The following is a 19969-nucleotide window of genomic DNA, read 5'->3' on the forward strand; positions in this document are numbered from 1 at the left end:
CGGTAAATGGAACTGAGCCTGAAGATGGAGATAGCAATATTATGTTGCAGGTTAGAAAGTTTTGGGTCTCATATTGCTATGCAATCCTCTTTTATGTCTATTTTACAGAGCATTCTGCAATATTTTTATAATAGGTCTACAGCATTTTAACTTAACTTTATCATGTACATTTGTCTTGACATTTTATACTTCACTTTCTAAAGTGTATCTTTCAGCTTAAAACTAAAATGTTTTATATAAGTTTAAATTTACTTCTACTTGTTTACATTTGAGGTATGAATATTTTAAAGTAAGTGCTGATGACACAACAAATACAGCAAAGCTAAGATGATAAAGATTACACTGTTTTTAAAATTAGTTTATTTTTAACTCATCATGTCAATGACTTTGCACTGTATATAATGGAGGGGCTGGATTGTGTGCAGCTTGCAGTTGGCAATGACATGCTTAAGATCCTCCGGGTAAGGATTAAGGGACATGGAAATAAGTTATAACAATAAGATGAAGTTGTTGTGGGAGTCTGCTATAGACCACCCAGCCAGGAGGACAACATTGCCAAATTATTCTATAATGAACTAAGGGATATCTCTAGGTCATCTGCCCTTGTCCCTGTGGGTGACTTCAACTTCCCAGATGTTAGCTGGGAATACCATACAGCCAATACAAACAGGTACTGGAAATTCCTGAGGCACGTTAACAATAACTTGTTGGTACAGTTACTCTGGAAGCTGACTAAGAAAGGTGCCCTCCAGATTTGTTGCTTGTAAACAGTGAGGGTCTTGTGGGTGAAGTGGTGATTGGAGGCTGTCCTGGCCATAGTGACCATGAGATGGCTGAGTTTAAAATCTTTGGTAATAGGAGGAAAACTGCCAGCAAAAGTTCAGCCCTAGCTATGGAGACAGCAGACTTCAGACTACTCAGTGAACTAGTTTGTGAGGTCCCCTTGGAACCTGCTTTTGAAGGTATTGGAGTCCATCAGTGCTGGTTAGTTAAGTAACACCTCTTAAGAGCACAGGAACAGGCAATTCCAAAGAGTCAGAAGTTGAGCAAGCTGGGCAGAAGGCCAGCTTGGCTGAGCAGGGATCTTATTCTAGAATTTAGGCGAAAAAGGAAAATCTGTGGGCATTGGAAGCAAGGTCAGTTGAACAAGGACTACAGAGGTGATGTTCACTCAGAGTTGAAGCTGGCCAGTACTGTGGGGACAACAAAAAGTGCTTTTTTTAAAGGATGCTAACAGCAAAAGGAGGAGCAGAGAAAACATTGATCCATTACTTGTTGAGGTTGGTAACCTCACAAATAAGTACGCCAATAAAGCAGAGGTTAATGCCTTCTTTGCCTCTGTCTTTAACACCAATGATGGGCTCGGGGACACCCAAAGCTCTGAATTTCAGGACTGTGATGATGATAAACTCCCAGCCAACTTTGAACTTGTGCAGGATTTGCTGCTCCAGCTGGATGCATATAAGTCTATGGGGTCCAGTGGGATTAATCCCAAAGTACAGAAAGAGCTGGCTGATGTCATTGCAAGACCTCTCTCAATAATTTTTCAATAGTCTTGGAGTCTGGAGAGGTCACAGTTGACTGGAATTAAGTTAAACGAGGAAGTGCTGGATTCTGCACCTGGCAAGGGGCAATGCTGGCTGTACGGACAGGCCTGGGGACAAGAGGCTGAAGAGCAGCCCCATGGAAAGGGATCTGGGGGTTTTGCTTGACAGCAAGAGAAATATGAACCAGCAGTGTGCCTTAGCAGCCAAAATGGTCAACTGTGTTCTGGAGCATAAGGCACAGCAATGCTGGATGGTCAAGGGAAGGGATTGTCCTGCTCTGCTCTGTGCTGGTGAAGCCTCACCTCTAGCACTGTGTGTGCTACAATATATGAAGGACATAAACTATTAGAGAGCATCCAAAGGAGGGCTACTATGGTGGTGAAGGGTCTAGAGGGCAAGAAGTATGAGGAGCGGCTGAGGTCCCTGGGTTTGTTCAGCCCAGAGCAGAGCAGGCCGAGGGCAGGCCTCATGGCGGCCTGCAGCTCCCTCACGAGGGGAGCGGAGGGGCAGGCGCTGAGCTCTGCTCTCTGGGGACAGCGACAGGACCCGAGGGAACGGCATGGGGCTGGGACAGGGGAGGGTCAGGCTGGGGGTTAGGGAAAGGTTCTGCACCCAGAGGTGGTCGGGCACTGGGACAGGCTCCCCAGGGACATGGTCACAGCACTGAGCTGCCAGAGTTCAAGAAGCATTTGGACTACTCTGTCAGACATGCGATTTGATTTTGGGTGGTCCTGTGTGGAGTCAGGTGTTGGACCTGATAATCCCTGTGGATCTTTTGTAACTCAGGATATTCTGTGATTCTGTGACTTTGCTGTATGCCATTTTACACTTTTATGTTCTTCTTTCTTATAGTACAAAGAAATACATAAATCTTTGTGTTTTCCACTTAGGTTGTGAGAACTCATGGGGCCCTGTCTGAGGTGACTCTGTATTGGGTCATAGTCTGTGATCTTACAGAAGACCTGGTCTCTGCATATGGGAATGTAACATTTGATGTTGGCCAAGTGAGAGCAAATATTACCATACAAGTTTCTCCTGACAACGTGCCTGAACTGGATCAGGTGTTTTCAGTTTTGATCATCAATGTGTCCAGTGGTCGTCTTGGAAATCACACTAATGCAACATTAACAGTTTTAGCTAATGATGATCCATATGGACTGTTCATCTTTTCTGAGAGAAACAGACCAATAAAAGTTGAGGAAGAAACAAAAAATATCTCCCTGACAATAGTAAGGCTTGGTGGTCTTCTTGGTACAGTAGTGGTTACATACAGAACTTTAGGTGATGATGAAAAGTCACCCTTTCTTCCACCTGATGTTGTTAGAGCAATACAAGGAGAAGATTATATACCCATTACTGGGTATGTGATCTTCGCAGCCAATGAAAGCGAAGCCACAATATCTTTGCCTATTTTGGATGATTATGATCCTGAGAGGTCAGAATCTGTTTTTGTGGAGCTAAACAATACTGTTTTGATCGACAAAGTACAGGATCGGCCAAGTAAGTGTCTTTCATATGTAAACCAAAAGCTTAAATATGTAGGCTAATATTTATATTTAATAGGATAAAATGCAGCAATTGAAATTACAGTAAAATTTTACCTCTGCCTAACTCTGTATAGTTAAGAATCCTGTAAGTTATATGTCAGAGTATCTCACATTAAGTATGAAGATTCTGTGTGTCAGCATATATTTCCTTTACCACAAAATTTTGTCAGGGGTGGACATTTCTTTCTCCCTTCTGCATCTGCTTTATCCCAGGTGTTTTAGGCCAACTGTATTACTGTATTGGTTTTGTGTGCTAATACCTGCTCACCTGTTGTTTCTGTAAAGCACAATGATAGGAAATAAGCTAGTTGCACTTACTGAAAGCGAAAAAAGCCTTTTAAACATTAAGTGGTGTAGAATTGCAGCTTCATGCTGGCTTTTTAGCGTAGAGGATGTTTGCCCGATCAGATAAATTCAGGTCATTACAGCCTTATTTATGCTTAAGAGCTTCTTGGCATGCCTAATTTCCCTTCCCTCTCCCCCATGACTCTCCCACATTAATCTTGATTTTTAAGGGAAACACTACAAAAAATTCTACTGGGAAACTGAAAGGTTACTTATAGTTCATCATTGCTAGTGTAAAATTCTATTGTCCTATGGACAAATAAATAAGTAATTTTGCTAGTACCTCACCTCTTCAAAGAACTGGTGTTTTGTATGCTCCACAGCAGGGTAGAATAATAAGTTAGTAAGAATGTGGATTTTCTGACATAATATAATTCAAACATCAAAAATATGCTTGTGCAGTTTGTAGTTATATTTTGTCCAAATCTAAAATGAAAATTTTATTGAAAGCTAGTAGTGGCCATCCACTAAACTCAGGTGTATGTATATGAACAGTATAGCCATATATAGGAGGCATTTCAGGCTTGCTCTAAGAGGTTTTTTTTATATTTCAGTTGTAAATTCTCCTCGTCTTGGATCAGTGGGTGAGACTATAGCTCATGTAATTATCAATGCCAATGATGATGCTTTTGGAACACTTCAGCTTTCAGCTTCAGCTGTGCGAGTTGCTGAAAATTATGTTGGACCAATCATTAACGTGACCAGAACTGGGGGAATTTTTGCAGATGTTTCTGTGAAATTCAAAGCTATGCCAATAACTGCAACAGCTGGTAAGAAATCAAAATAGCAGAAATACACATTCTGTGTTAAACCAGAAAGAGCATACTGTATGCTTCGAGTAACCAAAGCAAGCAAGTGTGTATTGAATGCAGTCTAGTAAAACAAGTAGAAAAAATACCAAAGTGTGAGATACTTACTGAGTGTACTTAGGAGACAGGAATTCAGGTCCTATAGAAGAGACCTTACATCAAATTTAAAAAAACTCAGAGATATCATCACTGAAGAATCTAGCAAGAAAACTAAGGAAAGGAATTGGCTGTTTGTTTCCCTGGTGGCCACTCACTTTCTCAAAAAAATAAAATAAAATAAAAAATCCTGTAGTAGTATATATAGCTAGTACTTAGTCCTTTGTACATATTTCAACCTACCATACATGGCTTATTTGAGTTTCTTGGAGGGAAATTGAGAGCTGGTGACTCCTCTGTGAAACAGACAAATGTTAAGCACAATTCAAGAAGACTTTTACTTTGCAAATGAAAGGTAAAGCTCTCAGGTGATCCCTGAAAAGCTCCACGAGGGAAGGAGTGACCTTATGTCCTTTAGTAAAATCTCCTTTGAAAAAGGTACTTCTGTTTCATTTTATCTCTTGGAAAGCCAGACAACTATCAGAAATCAAATATAGAAATGTCACAGTTGTGTGATCTTCTCAATGGAAGATAATAATGGACCTTTTGTAATTGCTTCTTGGACTGACAGTGTAAACTCTGTTTTGGCCAAGATGAGATTTATTTTCATCCATCCAGATATCTAAAAGGCACTAGGAAATAAACAATTGTATTTTCTGGGTATGAAGATAAAGAAAAAAAAAACACAAAAAAACACACCAACATATGAACACAAGGGAATGCAAAAAGAACAGATAAATATTAGTGCTGATAAACATTAGTGATGTTTCATAATGAACCAGAATGCCTTAATATTCTTCTGTGTTTTGATTGTTTTGTTATTTTTTCATGTACAAATCTAGGTGAGGACTACAGTGTAGCCTCATCAGATGTTGTCTTACTAGAAGGAGAAACAAGTAAAGCTGTGCCAATTTATATAATTAATGATATCAATCCTGAAGTTGAGGAGTCCTTTTATGTTCAGCTGCTGAATCAAACGACAGGAGGAGCCTTGCTTGGATCTTTGACGAGGGCAGTCATAACCATTGAGGCTTCTGATGACCCGTTTGGATCCTTTGGTAAATGAGTCTTATTTGCATATTTTCTCTTGTCCAGTAGCAATCTGCTGATTTGTGGGTGAGTTATTACTGGGCAATGGAATAAAAATTTTCAGAATACAAAAAGGGAAGTCTGGATGAACACAGTAAAGGACAAAATAAGATAAACTAAATTAAAACGTGTAAGTAAGGGCAAATGGTGCCCTTATATAGCGAAATTGAAGCATTCAGTCAACTTATATATCAAGATTTTGTGAGACGAAGGTGGATTTTGGAGTCTCCTAATGGGGATGGATTTTAATTTAATTTGTATTTTTTTATCTATTCTAAATGTTGCATTTCTGCAATAGCTTGAAGCTTAAGTTTACATGCCAAAACCTGTTTAGATAGTGCAGTGTCATTGTTTTACAAAATAATCAGGCAAAGCAGGTTTAAATATCTGGGGAAATTGGAAAGTACAAATATGACTTAAATTGCATTCTTGTATGTTCTGGTTGTTAGTTATTGTAGTTTTTCTTCTTTCTATCATTATCAGTAAAATGGATTGTGGACACTTTCCAAAAATAGTTTCATTACACAGGTTTTGAGAAAAAAATGGTAATTTCAAAAATTTAATGACATTTTAGAAATTTATCTTTTCTATTTATTTTTTCTATTTCAGTATTTCTGGTGTATGTTTTCCAGCCATTTTATTTGACTTACTCTTTCTCCCTTTAGTACCCTACTTTATTTCAGTTATTCCATTTTATCAGCAAAATGTAAAGGAAATTGACAAAAGTAAATAATTCCACATGGATAATTCATTAACTTCATTCTTAACAACTAAAGATTTTATACAAGAAAGACTTATATTTGAAACAATTTAGATGGAATATGTTGACACATTTTTTCCATACGTGACATAAAAAATGATAAAAAATTTCCTCACTGGGAAAAATTACCTTCTGACCGTCTTCTAAAAACTTAGATCATGGCTAGCCTTGAACAATGGATACGTTGGAATAAACTCTTGGGTGGGGGCTGAATTTTCATGCCAATTTTATTTGCAGATAAAATGATACTGAAAGTTCAATTTGAAGTTTAAACCTGATTAACATTTTTTTAATTGTGCAAATGAATGCAATCAAGTGAAATAAAATATATACTTCAGTAACTAGGATGGTGTTTTTATTTTAAATATTACTGTTAATGAAATACACCTCTTTGTGCTGCACTTCAGTGTTCCAGATGACCGAATTTACTGTGGAGGAGCCTGAATCTGGATCAGTACCCATAAATCTGCCAGTAATCCGCAATGCTGGGACACTTGGTAACGTTACTGTTGAGTGGGTTGCTACCATTGGTGGACACCCTGCTGATGAGGACTTGCAGGTTGCCTCAGGCAATATTACTTTTGCCCCTGGGGAAGCCTTTCAGATGCTACTATTGGAAATCCTGGCTGATGATGTTCCAGAAATAGAAGAAGTAAGTCAAGCACTTACATCTTCCTTGAAGATGGTATTAATTTTGACTTGTTCTAGAAATATGTATGATGGAAAACAAGAAATGTTCCGGCAGGAAGGTGCTATAATTTCATGTTATACTTTGCTTGTAATTATTGTTAGAAAAACCACAAATTGTCTAGCTGCATTACTTCTTTTTCTTTTCTTCTCTTTGAGATTGTCCGTGTAGAATTAACTCAGGCCTCCAATGGTGGTGCTATTGGGTTAGATGGCGTGGCAAGTATTATAATACCTGCCAATGATAATCCTTATGGCACAGTTTTCTTTCATCAATCCTTATATCGAGTTCAGGAGCCACTAGAAAGAAATTTGCTGGCAAACATAACAGTCAGGCGAAGGTTTGTATAATGTTTGCTTTATTTGTAATTACTATTTATTCTTCACTTTTGTTTTCACTATAATGTCAAATTTCATGCTCCTCTCATAAAAATATGTGCATCAATTCTTTGATCTGCCATCTCAATGTATTTTCATTTCAAACACATTGTTTTTGAAGTAGATGTCTGTGTATTACATAAATTACTTAAACGTAGTATACATTGAATACTTTGTAGTATACATTGTATACTTTGTATACATTTGTATACATTTGTATACATGTAGTATACATTGTATACATTGTATACAGTAGTATACATTGAATACGCTGAGTTTACATTGGCAATGTAAACTCAGCGTACACAGTGTACTATTCATTTTGTCCGTTTAATCATCAAATCATTTAAACCTGCATGGTAGCCTGTTCCTGTGATTTGAACAGGAGGACAAAATGGCCAGCCCTTACAGGATGAAAATAAGAGAAGGAAAACAGGTTTTATGCATGTGATCCTAGAGGAAGGATGATAAGTCTGGGTGTCACCGGCTTTTTCTTCCTTGCAAGTAAGGAGAGCTGCCAAGTCCTGAAGAAGACTAAGTTAACTCCTAGAACCAAATGTTTACAAATATGCATTCTTAACAGACTACTACCTAAGCTATAAATAATCAAACTTGCTATCCACAAAAAAATAAGATAACTCAGTTATTCTGGTACTAGTTTCAAAGGGAATGCATTTTGATGTGTTATTTGGAATTTTTCAGCAATTCAGAAAGGGTCAGTTGATTTTGTTCACTTCTATTATTAACCCAGAAACATGTAGAATATTAGACATCCTTTGTCAACTAACAGAACTTTATTTTATTATAATGTCTTTTAGTGAGGGAAGATTTGGTCAGCTGCAGATTTTCTACAGCACTTCTGAGACTGACGTTGTAGCTCTTGCTGTGGAGCAAGGTCAGGATATCCTGGCCTACTACGAGCCTCCTGTACAAGGAATTCCTGACAAACCATCCAAGACCAGAGTGAATGTGTCAGCAGCAAGTGACCCTGTGTATTCCTGTGCAGCTCAGTGCCTAAAAGAACAAGCATGTTCAGCCTTTACATTTTCCAGTGCCTCAGGGATTCCTCTCTGCCTTTGGCTGACGTCAGATATCAGCCCATTAACTAACAACACTTCAGGGTTCCGGACCTACAAGAAAAACGTTACCAGTGCATTCGCCCTCTTCAGCACACAAGCCATCGCTGGCAGTGATTATGAACCTGTTACAAGACAGTGGGCCATAATGCAGGAAGGGGAAGAGTCTGCAAATCTAACAGTTACCATACTGCCTGACAGCCTGCCAGAACTGGATGAGAGATTCACTATAACCCTTTTGAAAGCAGAACTGATGAACGTCTCAGCCAGCTCAAAAAACCAACCAACCATAGGACAGCCAAATACCTCCACAGTTATCATAATGATGAATGGAGACGCATTTGGAGTGTTTAAGATCTACAGTGTAAGTCCCAATGCAACAGAGAAAGGTCTGTATGTTGAAGTAGAGGAACGTCCTCAGACCAACGTGCAGCTAATGATACACAGAACAGAAGGCAGCCTGGGACAAGTGACAGTGGAATGGCGTGTCATTGGTGGGACTGCTACTCCAAACTTGGATTTTATAGGTGTCGGTGAGACTCTGGTGTTTGCTGAAGGTGAGACAAGCTCTCGTTTTGGCTTCTGTTTTGTAAAACTAAGAAAAAGAAAAAAGAACGTGACAAGTACACGATACTGTGGATGTTTTGACAACTGATATCTTCTTCTTAGGCTAAATTTTCCTGAATGCTAAGGATACACGTGCAAAAGAGTATGGTTGTTCATTAGCATGTAGCATTATCTTGCAGAACACACACAGTGGTAGCAAAGCACAATGAAATATCTAAGCACAATAAATACCTAAGGGTTTTTATTAAAGAAATATTGCAGTATAAATATTGCACTATAAAGATTTCCTTTACCACATAAGTAAGGATTAATAAAGTCGAAGATAGTTGTTACAGCAAGGATAATGGAAATGAGAATCAGGCCTAAGTGGTCTTTTGTTAGCCCTCGGTCACTACAGTACTAATTTTTCATGACATCTCTTTAAATTCTGAGATCATATTGTAACATAACAAAACATATTTAAACGTAACATAACAGAACATATTTAAAAGAATTGCAAACAGGACAAACAAGTCCCTCTCAGACATTACTTAAGTACCATGCAGCATGCTGTATTTTATGCTGTATTTTATTTTTTCAAAGTCTGAGTTAATCGAACTGATATTTTGAAAGCAATTTCCAGGTGCGTAGTAAAGATTCTAGTGTGCTAGCTTGATAAATCATCTGAATAGTAAGGCATGGCTGCTGGCAATGATTGTGAGGCTGACATGTAATTACATTACCAGTTATAAGTTTAGTAAAAACTGATTTTGAAGTATTTTGAAAGACAATCTAGCAGGAAATACATATGTATTCTGTAAATTGATATTCTAATGATCATAAAACACAGCTGGGTTATGCACACGCACTGAACAACAGGATTGTGTTGTAAATTTTAATGGATATATAGCGACTAGAGATTAACGGTGTTTGCTGCTTACATTATTATTCTTTGATAGTCCCAAAGGCAAGGAACTAACAAAATGTCATCCCATTTCAATGCATTCCCTGGCTCAGTAAATGTACTCATATTGAATGTACACCCTTGTGTAAATGGTTCATCGGAGAGCTTAGCACCTGGCAATTTATTTTTTTTTCAAGAATGATATTCCCCTTTTCTAAGTTAAATTTTAAAGTCATAGAATTTGTAATGAAAATAAAGAATTCTAGGCACTCCGAAATAATTCCTATATAATTAATTTCTACATAGTATATTTAATGATGTGATCGTTTTATTGGCTTAATGTGACTGATCAATAGTAATTAGATAAAATTTCATAATGACATTCACTGACTTCCAGAAAGGTAAATAAGTTTGTTTCATGCAATTTTAATATATTTTATGTATTTAATTATTTTCAAAATGAGATGATTGAGTCTTTTTACAAGGTGGTTTCCAAGTGGACACACGGTTGTATACGTTCTTCTCCTTGTAGGTGAAACAAAGATGATGGTCACGCTGCCCATTATAGATGATCCAGAGCCAGAGGATGATGAAAGTATTGAAATCAGCCTGGTCCATACTGAAGGAGGGAGTCGAATTTTGCCCAGTTTTGACACTGTCACAGTGATTATTCTGGCAAGTGACAATGTGGCAGGAATTATAAGCTTCCATACAGCCTCAAGATCTGTTATTGGTTGTGAAGGTGTGTTCTTTGTGTTGACCACGCTCAAATTTTAATGCCAGTTTCCATCTTTGTGCTTTCAGTTGATAATGACTCACAATGATTGTGTTTCACTGTTCAGAGAACACCAGCAAGAAGTGAATATCCACATACCTGACATGTACTTTGAACTCTTGCAAGCATTCATAGAATCACAGAATGCTTAAGGTTGGAAGGGGCCTCTGGAGGTCATCTGGTCCTTTCCCCCTCAAGCAGGGCCACCTAGAGCAGGTTGCTCAGGACCATGTCCAGGCTTTTGAGTATCTCCAAGGAGGGAGACCCCACAATCTCTCTGGGCAACCTGTGCCAGTGCTCCCACACAGCACAAAAGTGCTGTCTGATATTCAGAGGGAACCTCTTGTGCTCCAGTTTGTGCCCGCTGCCTCTTGTCCTGTCCCTGGGCACCACTGACACGAGCCTGGCTCTGTCCTGTTCCACCCTCCCTTCAGGTATTGAAGGACACTGATGAGATCCCCCTGAGCCTCCCCTTCTCCAGGCTGAGCAGTCTCAGCTCTCACAGCCTCTCTTCCCTTCCCTTGATCACCTCGGTGTCCCTCTGTTGGAGTCTTCCCAGTACGTTTAGGTCTGTCTTGCACTGGGGAGCCCAGAGCTGGACCCAGTGCTCCAGGTGCAGCCTCACCAGTGCAGAGTAGAGGGGAAGGATAGCTCTCTCAGCCTGCTAGGGATACTTGGCCTAATTCAGCCCAGAATGCCATCAGCCTTCTTAGTAACAAGGCATGTTGCTGGCTCCTGCCCAGTGCAGTGTCCAGCAGGACCCCAAGCCCTTTCTGTCAAGCTGCTCTCCATCAGGGTGCACGCCCTGGTGCCTGGGGCTGCTCCCCGCCAGGGGCAGGACTCTGCCCTTCTCTTTGTTGGCCTGCACGAGGCTCCTGCCAGCCCACTTCATGACTGCCAACATACACACACCTAATAGTCATAAGCAAATCAGATCTATCAGCGACTTACAAAGAATTTAAAATATTCTAGAAAACATTCCTGCAGAAACACTAGGGTAACATCTTCCCTTTGTCTGTCCCATGAACCTGATGTTTTTTTATGGCAGATGATTTGGGAAGTAGCAATTATAAGAGAAAGCAAACATTTGAGAAAGAACAATAATAATTTGGTATGTACTAAACATTTCTACTATTGTTTTAAAGAATACACGGCATGTTTCATCTACAGTTTGATGCAGTTTTGCATAGGATGATAATAGTACTGGTGGTGATTGCTTTAGGTGGCCTTTGATGGAATCTCAGTGTATTGCAGTATCACGTTTCTCTGATGTTTGAACTGATGGGCAGGGAAAGTTCACAAAACAGGAACTTGTCCCCTAATGTGTGCACTACATTTTCTGTTTGAAGAAAAATGGCTTTCTCAACCAAAGGTTTTTTGTTTTGTTTTCCCAACATGAAAGGGCATCATAACCTTTGGTTTTTTATCTAGGTATGGTTTGTGTTAATTCTGTGCCAAGCCAGATGTGATATGATTAGCTAAGAAGAGCTGTTAATGAGCACAAGGAATTAATAAAAACTGTCTCAGTCCCAAAGTCCCTGAATACTTTCAACTGGTTAAATGTTATTCATAGCATGCTACCAAATGCTGGCTGCTTGAAACTGAAGTACTTGGCTATAGTTCTATTATTATATATAGTTATTATTATATTATTTTTCCAGGTTGTGAAAAGAAATAGTTCATTGCCTTCCAGCCAGAAACAAAACAAGTGAACTAAGTGTCTTTGATTAAAAAAAAAAAGAGAGAGAAAAAGGGAGAAATAGAGAAAGAGCAAAAGAGCTAAGGCATTTAGATTATTTTAGTTTGTCAAAATATTTTTTTCATTCGAAAGCAAAATTTACCAGACATAAATCCAAATATCATTACTTTTACAGTTATTGTGTTATTGAAAATTTTCTGTTAAGTGAATACATTTTGTTTTCACAATGTGCATGTTATTTTTTACCTTATTGAGGATAAGTGTAGTATTTTTTATTGGACAGGGGTCTGCGACAGTTGTGTAACTGTATTACAAGAAAATGCACTGCAGTAGCTTAAAGTAATGAGGAAGAGGAGAGCGGCTGATGCTCCCTTCTTCACAGCGATAAATACCCACCTCTTTGTTTCTCTATGTAAGAGATGCATCACTTATTAAGTCACAATGTAGAAATGTAAAAGTATGGATAAGGATTAAATATTAAAAAAAATATTGAATTTAGCCTAATAACACTTTCAATCTTCAGAAATCAATTAGTGTTCATATTAGCATTTCTTCTGGATAGGAATACCAAAAAAATCTTGGTAAAGCTGGTAGGAAACATGGATCAGTAAATAACTACTTGGAATCTGTAATAATGACTTCAAGTTTCTTCTCAGTGTTTGGATTATAGTGGAACAGCTTTCTATATCATAAAGCATTTTTCCCAGTCTTCAATGAAAATTCATTATAACTTATAGAGATATATTGAAATAAGCTTTGCCTTATTTGTGTGTGTGTGTGTTTTCCCAATGGTACTAAACCATTGAAACCACTTTTCTTTTAAATCTTTATTTCTTTGTAATGGATATGCAAAATTCTCAAATAGAACATAGTGGATTGCAGTGCAGTGTTAAACACTGTAATGATTTAGCCTCAGAGGAACCTGTAAATTGGGAGTCTACCATCCAGATATTTGACTGTAGAAGTGGAATCCTTGTGATATCAATAAATTTTGAATTCCTTAATTTTCTTAGAAGCAACATGGACCAACTTAAGCCAAAGATGTCGACATCAATGTCGACATCAATGTTGACATCTCTGAGACTTAACTGAAGTTTGAAATGTTGGGGCTGAATAGCACATTTATGTATTTGAAAATGGGTGTAAACAGTTTTTGTATTACTTCTTTACAATATTAAATTTTATTTAAGTATATTAAGGGCTCTTGAAGTTAAGAATTCCTTTCTCTTTCATTGGTAGCCAATATACATGCATATCTCTGACTCTTCCTTACAAAAAATAAATGTAACTAGAAAATTTTCAGATTTTTCTTGCCAGTTTTAGCTGTACAATGCTGTACAATTCTGTAAGGTAATACAGTAGAATAGCAAGACAGCATCCTAAGTTGCTGCTCTCTAAATTGCATAATCAAAGGGACTAGTTGGGCAGCATAATGTTATTATAACATTATCTTATGTTTTGTTAATTCTTCAATAAGCAAAAGAAATCTCATGTATTGTTTTCAAAAATCTCAGAATTGTAGATTTCTGCATATTCCATGTCTCTGAAAGCCAATGCAGGACAAAATGTGCTGTTGAACTTAAATTCTGTGGACCTGAAAAATGCATATGAAATATGAATGCCATGTACCTACCTATTATAAATAACCATCTGTCCTCTATTGTGAATGTTTTGCAAAATATTGCCTACTGATCTATTCCATGTTGATATAACATGCTAATTTCACATGTCCACATTTAAAATATTTAATGGAAATTTTGTGAAAAACTTGTGAATATAAAACAATTTCCACATTTTACAAAGCCTACTAAGAGGTCTACTCTTTTTAATTAAAGTGCCTTTGGGGTTAAATGTTATAAATGTGCAAAATACCATAGTATTTGCTTCCTTTATATGCACATTGTCCAGCAATACTGATTACCTCTGAGATTATAAGAAATTATTAACATTTTCTGAATGTTTTGTTTTCTAACAGTGACCATATTTGTAAGTTCGAACTCACATAAATGGAACTTACAGATAATTATAAGCATTTTTTTCTGCATGCATTGAATAAAGTCACAAGACAGTGCAAATGTTCAGATAATGTGTATTCTTTCCAGGGAACTGTTGTAGAAAACTACTATTATTGTTGGTACATACAGTAGTTACTGTTTTGTACAGTTTACAGACTTGTATTGCTCTAATGTTTGCGCATGTTTTCATGAACATTCCCTTTCTAAGTTATTCATCTATACCAAGTTCCCTCATATGTTCATAATTATTTCCAAGTGTGAACTAAAAACAGAAAAAAAAAAACTAGAAGAGTTTAAGTTTAGGTTTTTCTTTTCAGCATTAAAAGTGAATGTGGTATATAACTACTGTGAAATTCAAACTGACAAAAATAGCAATATCTTTCAGGAAAAATACTTTAACTGTGTGATGCATGTTTTTGACCTCTCATTTTTATAACCAACATGTAGAAGAGGAGACCCTGAAACACTGCATCTTGTCCTTTATTCCTAGGAGAACAATTACAATTCCACATCGTAAGAACTCCTCCAGGACTGGGAAATGTTACTGTTGAGTGGAAGATAGTAGGACATAATGTAAAACAAAATTTTGCAAACTATTCTGGAATACTTTTTTTTCCTGAGGTAAGTCCATAAACAGTGATGTTGGCTACAGGAAAATAGTGTGATTAGAACTGATCTGAGAAAAAGTGTGCCTTTTCAACAGTCCTTCTTTCTTGGTTTGATTATTTAATTTCTCACTTTTTGACTTACAAACTGGAGGGAGCTTACAATTCTTGATACTTAACTCTTCTTAAAGAAATTGTTCAAAATACTTGTCATTATGATATCACTTGTGTTTTATAAAATAATGGCTAATCAATTTACCCTTAAAACAAATAGGGGACGTTGAATACAACATTGTATGTTGATCTGCTGGATGACCATATTCCTGAAGAAAAAGAAGAATACCAAGTCATCCTATACAACATCAAAACAGAAGGTAATGCAGAACTATAGCCAGCTACATCTTAAAAATACCATTTAATAATATAATATTTTTAATTTTATTATTTCATTTTGGAGGTATAGGACTGAGCAAACTGCAGCTGGTGCAAAGTACGCAAAGTTCATTAACATTTTATTGAAATAGGCTTGGTCCTTATGTATGTATATATAAATCCCACCGTGTCTCCACAAATACACTTAAATGGTTTTCAATCCTGATTTAACTCTGCCTATTTAATTCAATGGTTGTTTCTTCCCTTAATCTTAATGCAAACTGAGTTTACTAATATGTCATGGATAGAGTTGCCATGAAACATGCAGATATTTTTATCTTTTTAAACAATCTTGTCAAGCTGCAGACTTACTGATCTGTCCCTGAATTCAAGGTGGTCAGAATATTTTATTCTTGCCATTAAAATTATAGTGAGAAAAGAAGCCTTAAACTGCATCCGTTCTGAAATACCTTTTTTCAAACTGAAATTAATGTCCAAACACCAAACTAACTTGACATGGATTGTGTTGCTGCGAGGTGCCTTATCAACTTCCGAGAGTCACTGTGGCCCAACGGGATGAGCAAAATTATTCATCAAAGCAATAGTTGGAAAACATATCAGTTTATTGATGTAATGATTGTGAAGTGGAATATAGTTTTAAGCTTTTGGAGGTACTTCCTGGGAAAATGGTTTATTTCCTTTTAAAATATAGGGAAGTTGATATTTGGCACTGGCCTGTTAAGTTTTCTTATTTTTTAATACATTTTTGTGACTTTGTACTTGGTATGCATAAAATTTCTGTTTCTATTTGTTATAGAATGTAAGTATATATATGTGTGTAGGTCCCACACCATCCACATACTTCAGTGAGCTTTGGTTTCGTGGTATTTGCATGGCTACTGAACGTTATTTAAATGTAATATTAACAATAATGTAAGACAAAAATATTAGTTGCATAACACTTCATTCACTGCAGTCCACTGATTCTCTTGCAGGAGTTTCTTCTACAGGTGCTGCTGTTTTGGATAGTCAAGGATATGAAGCTGTTCTAACAGTAGAAGCTAGTGATGAACCACATGGAATTTTGAATTTTGCTTCCACATCCAGGGTGGTTTTAATCCCAGAAGAAAACAAAACAATTCAGCTTTTTATTAACAGAGAATTTGGATCTCTAGGTCTGTATAACAACTCCAAGAGAAAGGAAGTTTTGTTTTGCTTATCATTAGGCAAATAAAAGCCATGATAATGAAAGTTTGGAAAAATCTTTGTTACAGTTGGTATTTTTTTCAGAACTTCTAAGCTTCTTTCTGCAGACTTGGAAACTAAATATTACTTATTACTAGAGTCATAATCCTCATTAATACAGCAAGGGATCTGAAAGCTGTAACAATCAGGTGGCTATTAAGGTTACCATATTTTTGTCTAATGAGTCTGTCTCAAAGCATTAGTCTCTTCAGAAAAAATAAAAAACATGAGAAAAGTGACATGTACACACATCCCACATATTTTTTCTCTGAATTTCAGGAAGTCAGCACCTTAGGAATGTCACATGGAAAAAGTTGTGTCCAGACCATTGAATTCAATTTATGTCTCCTCTGACAATTTCTGATTCCTCTTTGAATCAATTTATCCATTAACATCCTTTAAACTATATAGTATTCAATTCTACAATACAATAGTGTGCTTCATGAAAAAAAAAAATGAATCTTGTGTTTGTTGCCTGAAAATAGCAACTTATGTTGTGAGAAAACATGTATAATAATTTCCTATTTGCCTTTTTGGACTATATTTACACCTCGGTGATAATCTGGCTGTTTCTTTTGCCATACTTGTTTTGAAATGAAGTAACATTTACAGTGCTTTTCAAGATCTGGAGACACCAGAGAGTTTTAGAGACATTTTAATGACACTATTTTTCCATTTATTTTTTAATACCAGTCCATACTCTAGTGTACTCTTTGAACACTATTCAGTAAACTAATGTTTTAAGATAATTGTTCATAGTAAGTGCAAGATCTCTCACTGAATTAAAATAAGCATCGTTACTTATTTATTAATTAGGACTCTTTTATCTCTTACATTTTATTTCATATAGAGCAGCTTTTAATTTCATCTATCATTTTATTTCAGGTTCATACTCCTTATGTTTGCCACTTGACTTACCCTACCAGATTAGCGAGAGGTGGCTTTATTCTCAAAACTATAATGTATAACTTTTCTGCTTGGTAATATTTATCCATGTGTCCCCTAATTTTGTTCTCTATTGAAGTTTGTCAATCTACCCAGGAAAGTATCTAGATTTATTAATCTGTGTTTCCCAGCACTGTCTTTAGAGCCTTTCTTAGATATCTGTCATTCCCAAAAAGTGTCCTTGTTGCAAAAACTCATATTAATGGTACATGAGATGTCCCAGTTAGTCTTTCAGCAATTTCATATTTATGGTCCACAGAACTTCAAATTTCTGGATGCATTTGGACCCAATGATTTTTGAGTCCTATGCAGACAGACAAGTCAGCAAAGGTCAAATTGAAGGCATATTGATAACGGTAACAAAGGTACACTAGCTCCAATGTACTTTGGATAACTCTTTTAATCCTTCTGTTTTGCAGTTAGTCTTTTTATTTTGTGGATGAGAATTTGATCTCTTGTCTTTATCCATTCCAGTGAACATTATATAAGAACTGAAAAACAATTTTTTTTTTCTTTTTTTTTTTCTCCTCACAAATTAAACAGGTACTATCAATGTTACTTATGCCACAGTTACAGGATTGCTCACTGTAAGTAATCAGACAGAAGAGACTGTGGCTGAACCAGGAGCTGATTATGTACCTGCTTCTGGCTCACTGATTTTAGAAGAAGGAGAAACATCAGTTGCCATAAATATTACTATTCTAGAGGTAACCTCTAAACCCTTTAATTCTGTACTTTTCTGTATGATTTCAAAAGGGTAATATTTTGGGAACTAAAGCTTGCAGCCATTATTTGAAGCCCTGTGTTATATTTCACTATCATTTAGAAAGATGGTTTCAATCTTAATATTAAAATCACAAGGGATCAAATAGTCACAGAAAGCAGCTCTACCTCTGTCTAAAGGTAATAAAGTTGTCTCATTAAAACTTTACCAACTATCTAGTAGTATTTAGAACAGTGTGCTTCATGGCTGGCTACAGGCTCATACTTTTTCATTGCTGGAGATACATGCCTCTAAAATCGGTCAGTAATTTATTTGCAAGAATAGTTTAGCGTCACCACAGGATCTTTTTCATGATATATAATGTCTTACTTAATTCTTCCACGATAATCAGTTTCAGACCCAATAAAATTATTTCAGGAAAACAGAAAAATGAATTCTAGTGTCACAGTAATATTAGAGACTTGTTGTGTGATCCTTTTTGGTGACTTCTGTGGAAGTTTCTTAAAGGACAATGAGAAGAGGATGTACTGTATTTGTGTTTTGCAGGATGATATACCAGAGGTGCAAGAATTCTTCTTGGTTAATTTAACTTCAGTGGAACTCATCATGAACCATTCAACGTCATCCCCACCTAAGCTAGGTAAAAACATCTTATAGCAAATTATTTTTACTTTTCCTTTTTAATGGTTTATATTATATTACCTTGGGAGATTACCATTATTCCTCTTACTTACCAACTATGCTGAGATGAGACATGGTTATTTAGAAGAAACATCATAGAATATGAAATAGATTTATTATTACACTTAATCTCTTGCTTTTTAAACTCTGGGAAAATTTAAATTAATTTTCGTAGAGGAGTTAGTAATTATCAGTTGGAAAGGACAATTATTTGAAAAGTTTATTGGTGATTTTTTCATCTGATTTTCATTTACAAACTACAAAATGGAAAAAAAAAGTAAAAAAAAAACTTTATGTGGCTACTCTGCTCACTCTTTTAAAAAAGTCTGTTTTTATTCTTTTATCACTTTTAGGAAACATATTTTATGGTTTTCCTACTCTTGCAATGATCTTTATTATTTGCTTAGTCTGCTTCTCATTTTGCTTCTTCAGAATTCAGTAGAATAGTAGTCATTAGCTTTAAGAACTGTTGGATTATCCTGTGGTACTAAAGACTAGTTATATAATGTCAGACATCTTCTTTGACTCTTTTCCCTTTTCTTTGCATGCTTATAGAAGTGACTGAGTTAATTCGTTACAGATTGAAAGGTAACTTGCAAGACTCATTGCTGATTTGTGAATAGTTGAGTCTAAAATATGAAAGGAGTAGCATATAAGAATGAAAGATTCATCCAAACTAAACAGTGTTGTATAGTCTCACTTTCTCTTTGGCTGTCTCCTTGAACCATGACCATTTAACACTGATGTGACACTGCATTGGGTCAGCTTTACTTACAATGAGAAAATAATAGTTTTAAGTCATAAGGAAAAAATGTGTTCACATAACATGTCAGTGAATTCTTCTGGTAGAAGAAATAGCCTGACTCAAATACGTGTGTCCGCGTGTGTGTCTGTGAGCAAACTCTTACAGATCCTGGGTGAACAGATCTGACTTCAGGGTGACATGAGAAAATGCAGGAGTGAAGCAGAAATGTCTCTGATTGCCATTACTCCCTCAGGATTTGTAAACCTCAGTAACACTTCTGTTGTCTGTGTAGAGCTATTGCTCATCGTCATCTCTACCTCATAGTGACAGGCTTAGATTCATGGCAATAATCTTCTACTTTTGTTCAGTTTTATCTGAA

The 19969-nt window shown here is 36.5% G+C and overlaps 2 protein-coding genes across 2 annotated transcripts; both read left to right on the top strand.

The window, feature by feature from the left end:
- Window positions 1-2362: 2362 nt before the first annotated feature.
- LOC310891386 (adhesion G-protein coupled receptor V1-like) lies at window positions 2363-5410 on the top strand (the record flags this gene model as incomplete). Its single annotated transcript, XM_083853660.1, has 4 exons — window positions 2363-2398; window positions 2438-3047; window positions 3994-4209; window positions 5187-5410. 4 exons carry the CDS (start codon window positions 2363-2365, stop codon window positions 5408-5410), a joined length of 1086 nt encoding a protein of 361 aa, XP_083709786.1.
- A 1502-nt stretch (window positions 5411-6912) lies between these two features.
- LOC310891388 (adhesion G-protein coupled receptor V1-like) lies at window positions 6913-15461 on the top strand (the record flags this gene model as incomplete). Its single annotated transcript, XM_083853661.1, has 6 exons — window positions 6913-6942; window positions 6986-7221; window positions 8077-8891; window positions 10317-10526; window positions 14764-14894; window positions 15153-15461. 6 exons carry the CDS (start codon window positions 6913-6915, stop codon window positions 15267-15269), a joined length of 1539 nt encoding a protein of 512 aa, XP_083709787.1. The 3' UTR covers window positions 15270-15461.
- Between the last annotated feature and the right edge of the window lie 4508 nt (window positions 15462-19969).

This window comes from Anser anser, assembly GCF_964211835.1.
Source record: "Anser anser genome assembly, contig: HAP1_SCAFFOLD_196, whole genome shotgun sequence".
Taxonomy (NCBI): Eukaryota; Metazoa; Chordata; class Aves; order Anseriformes; family Anatidae; genus Anser; species Anser anser.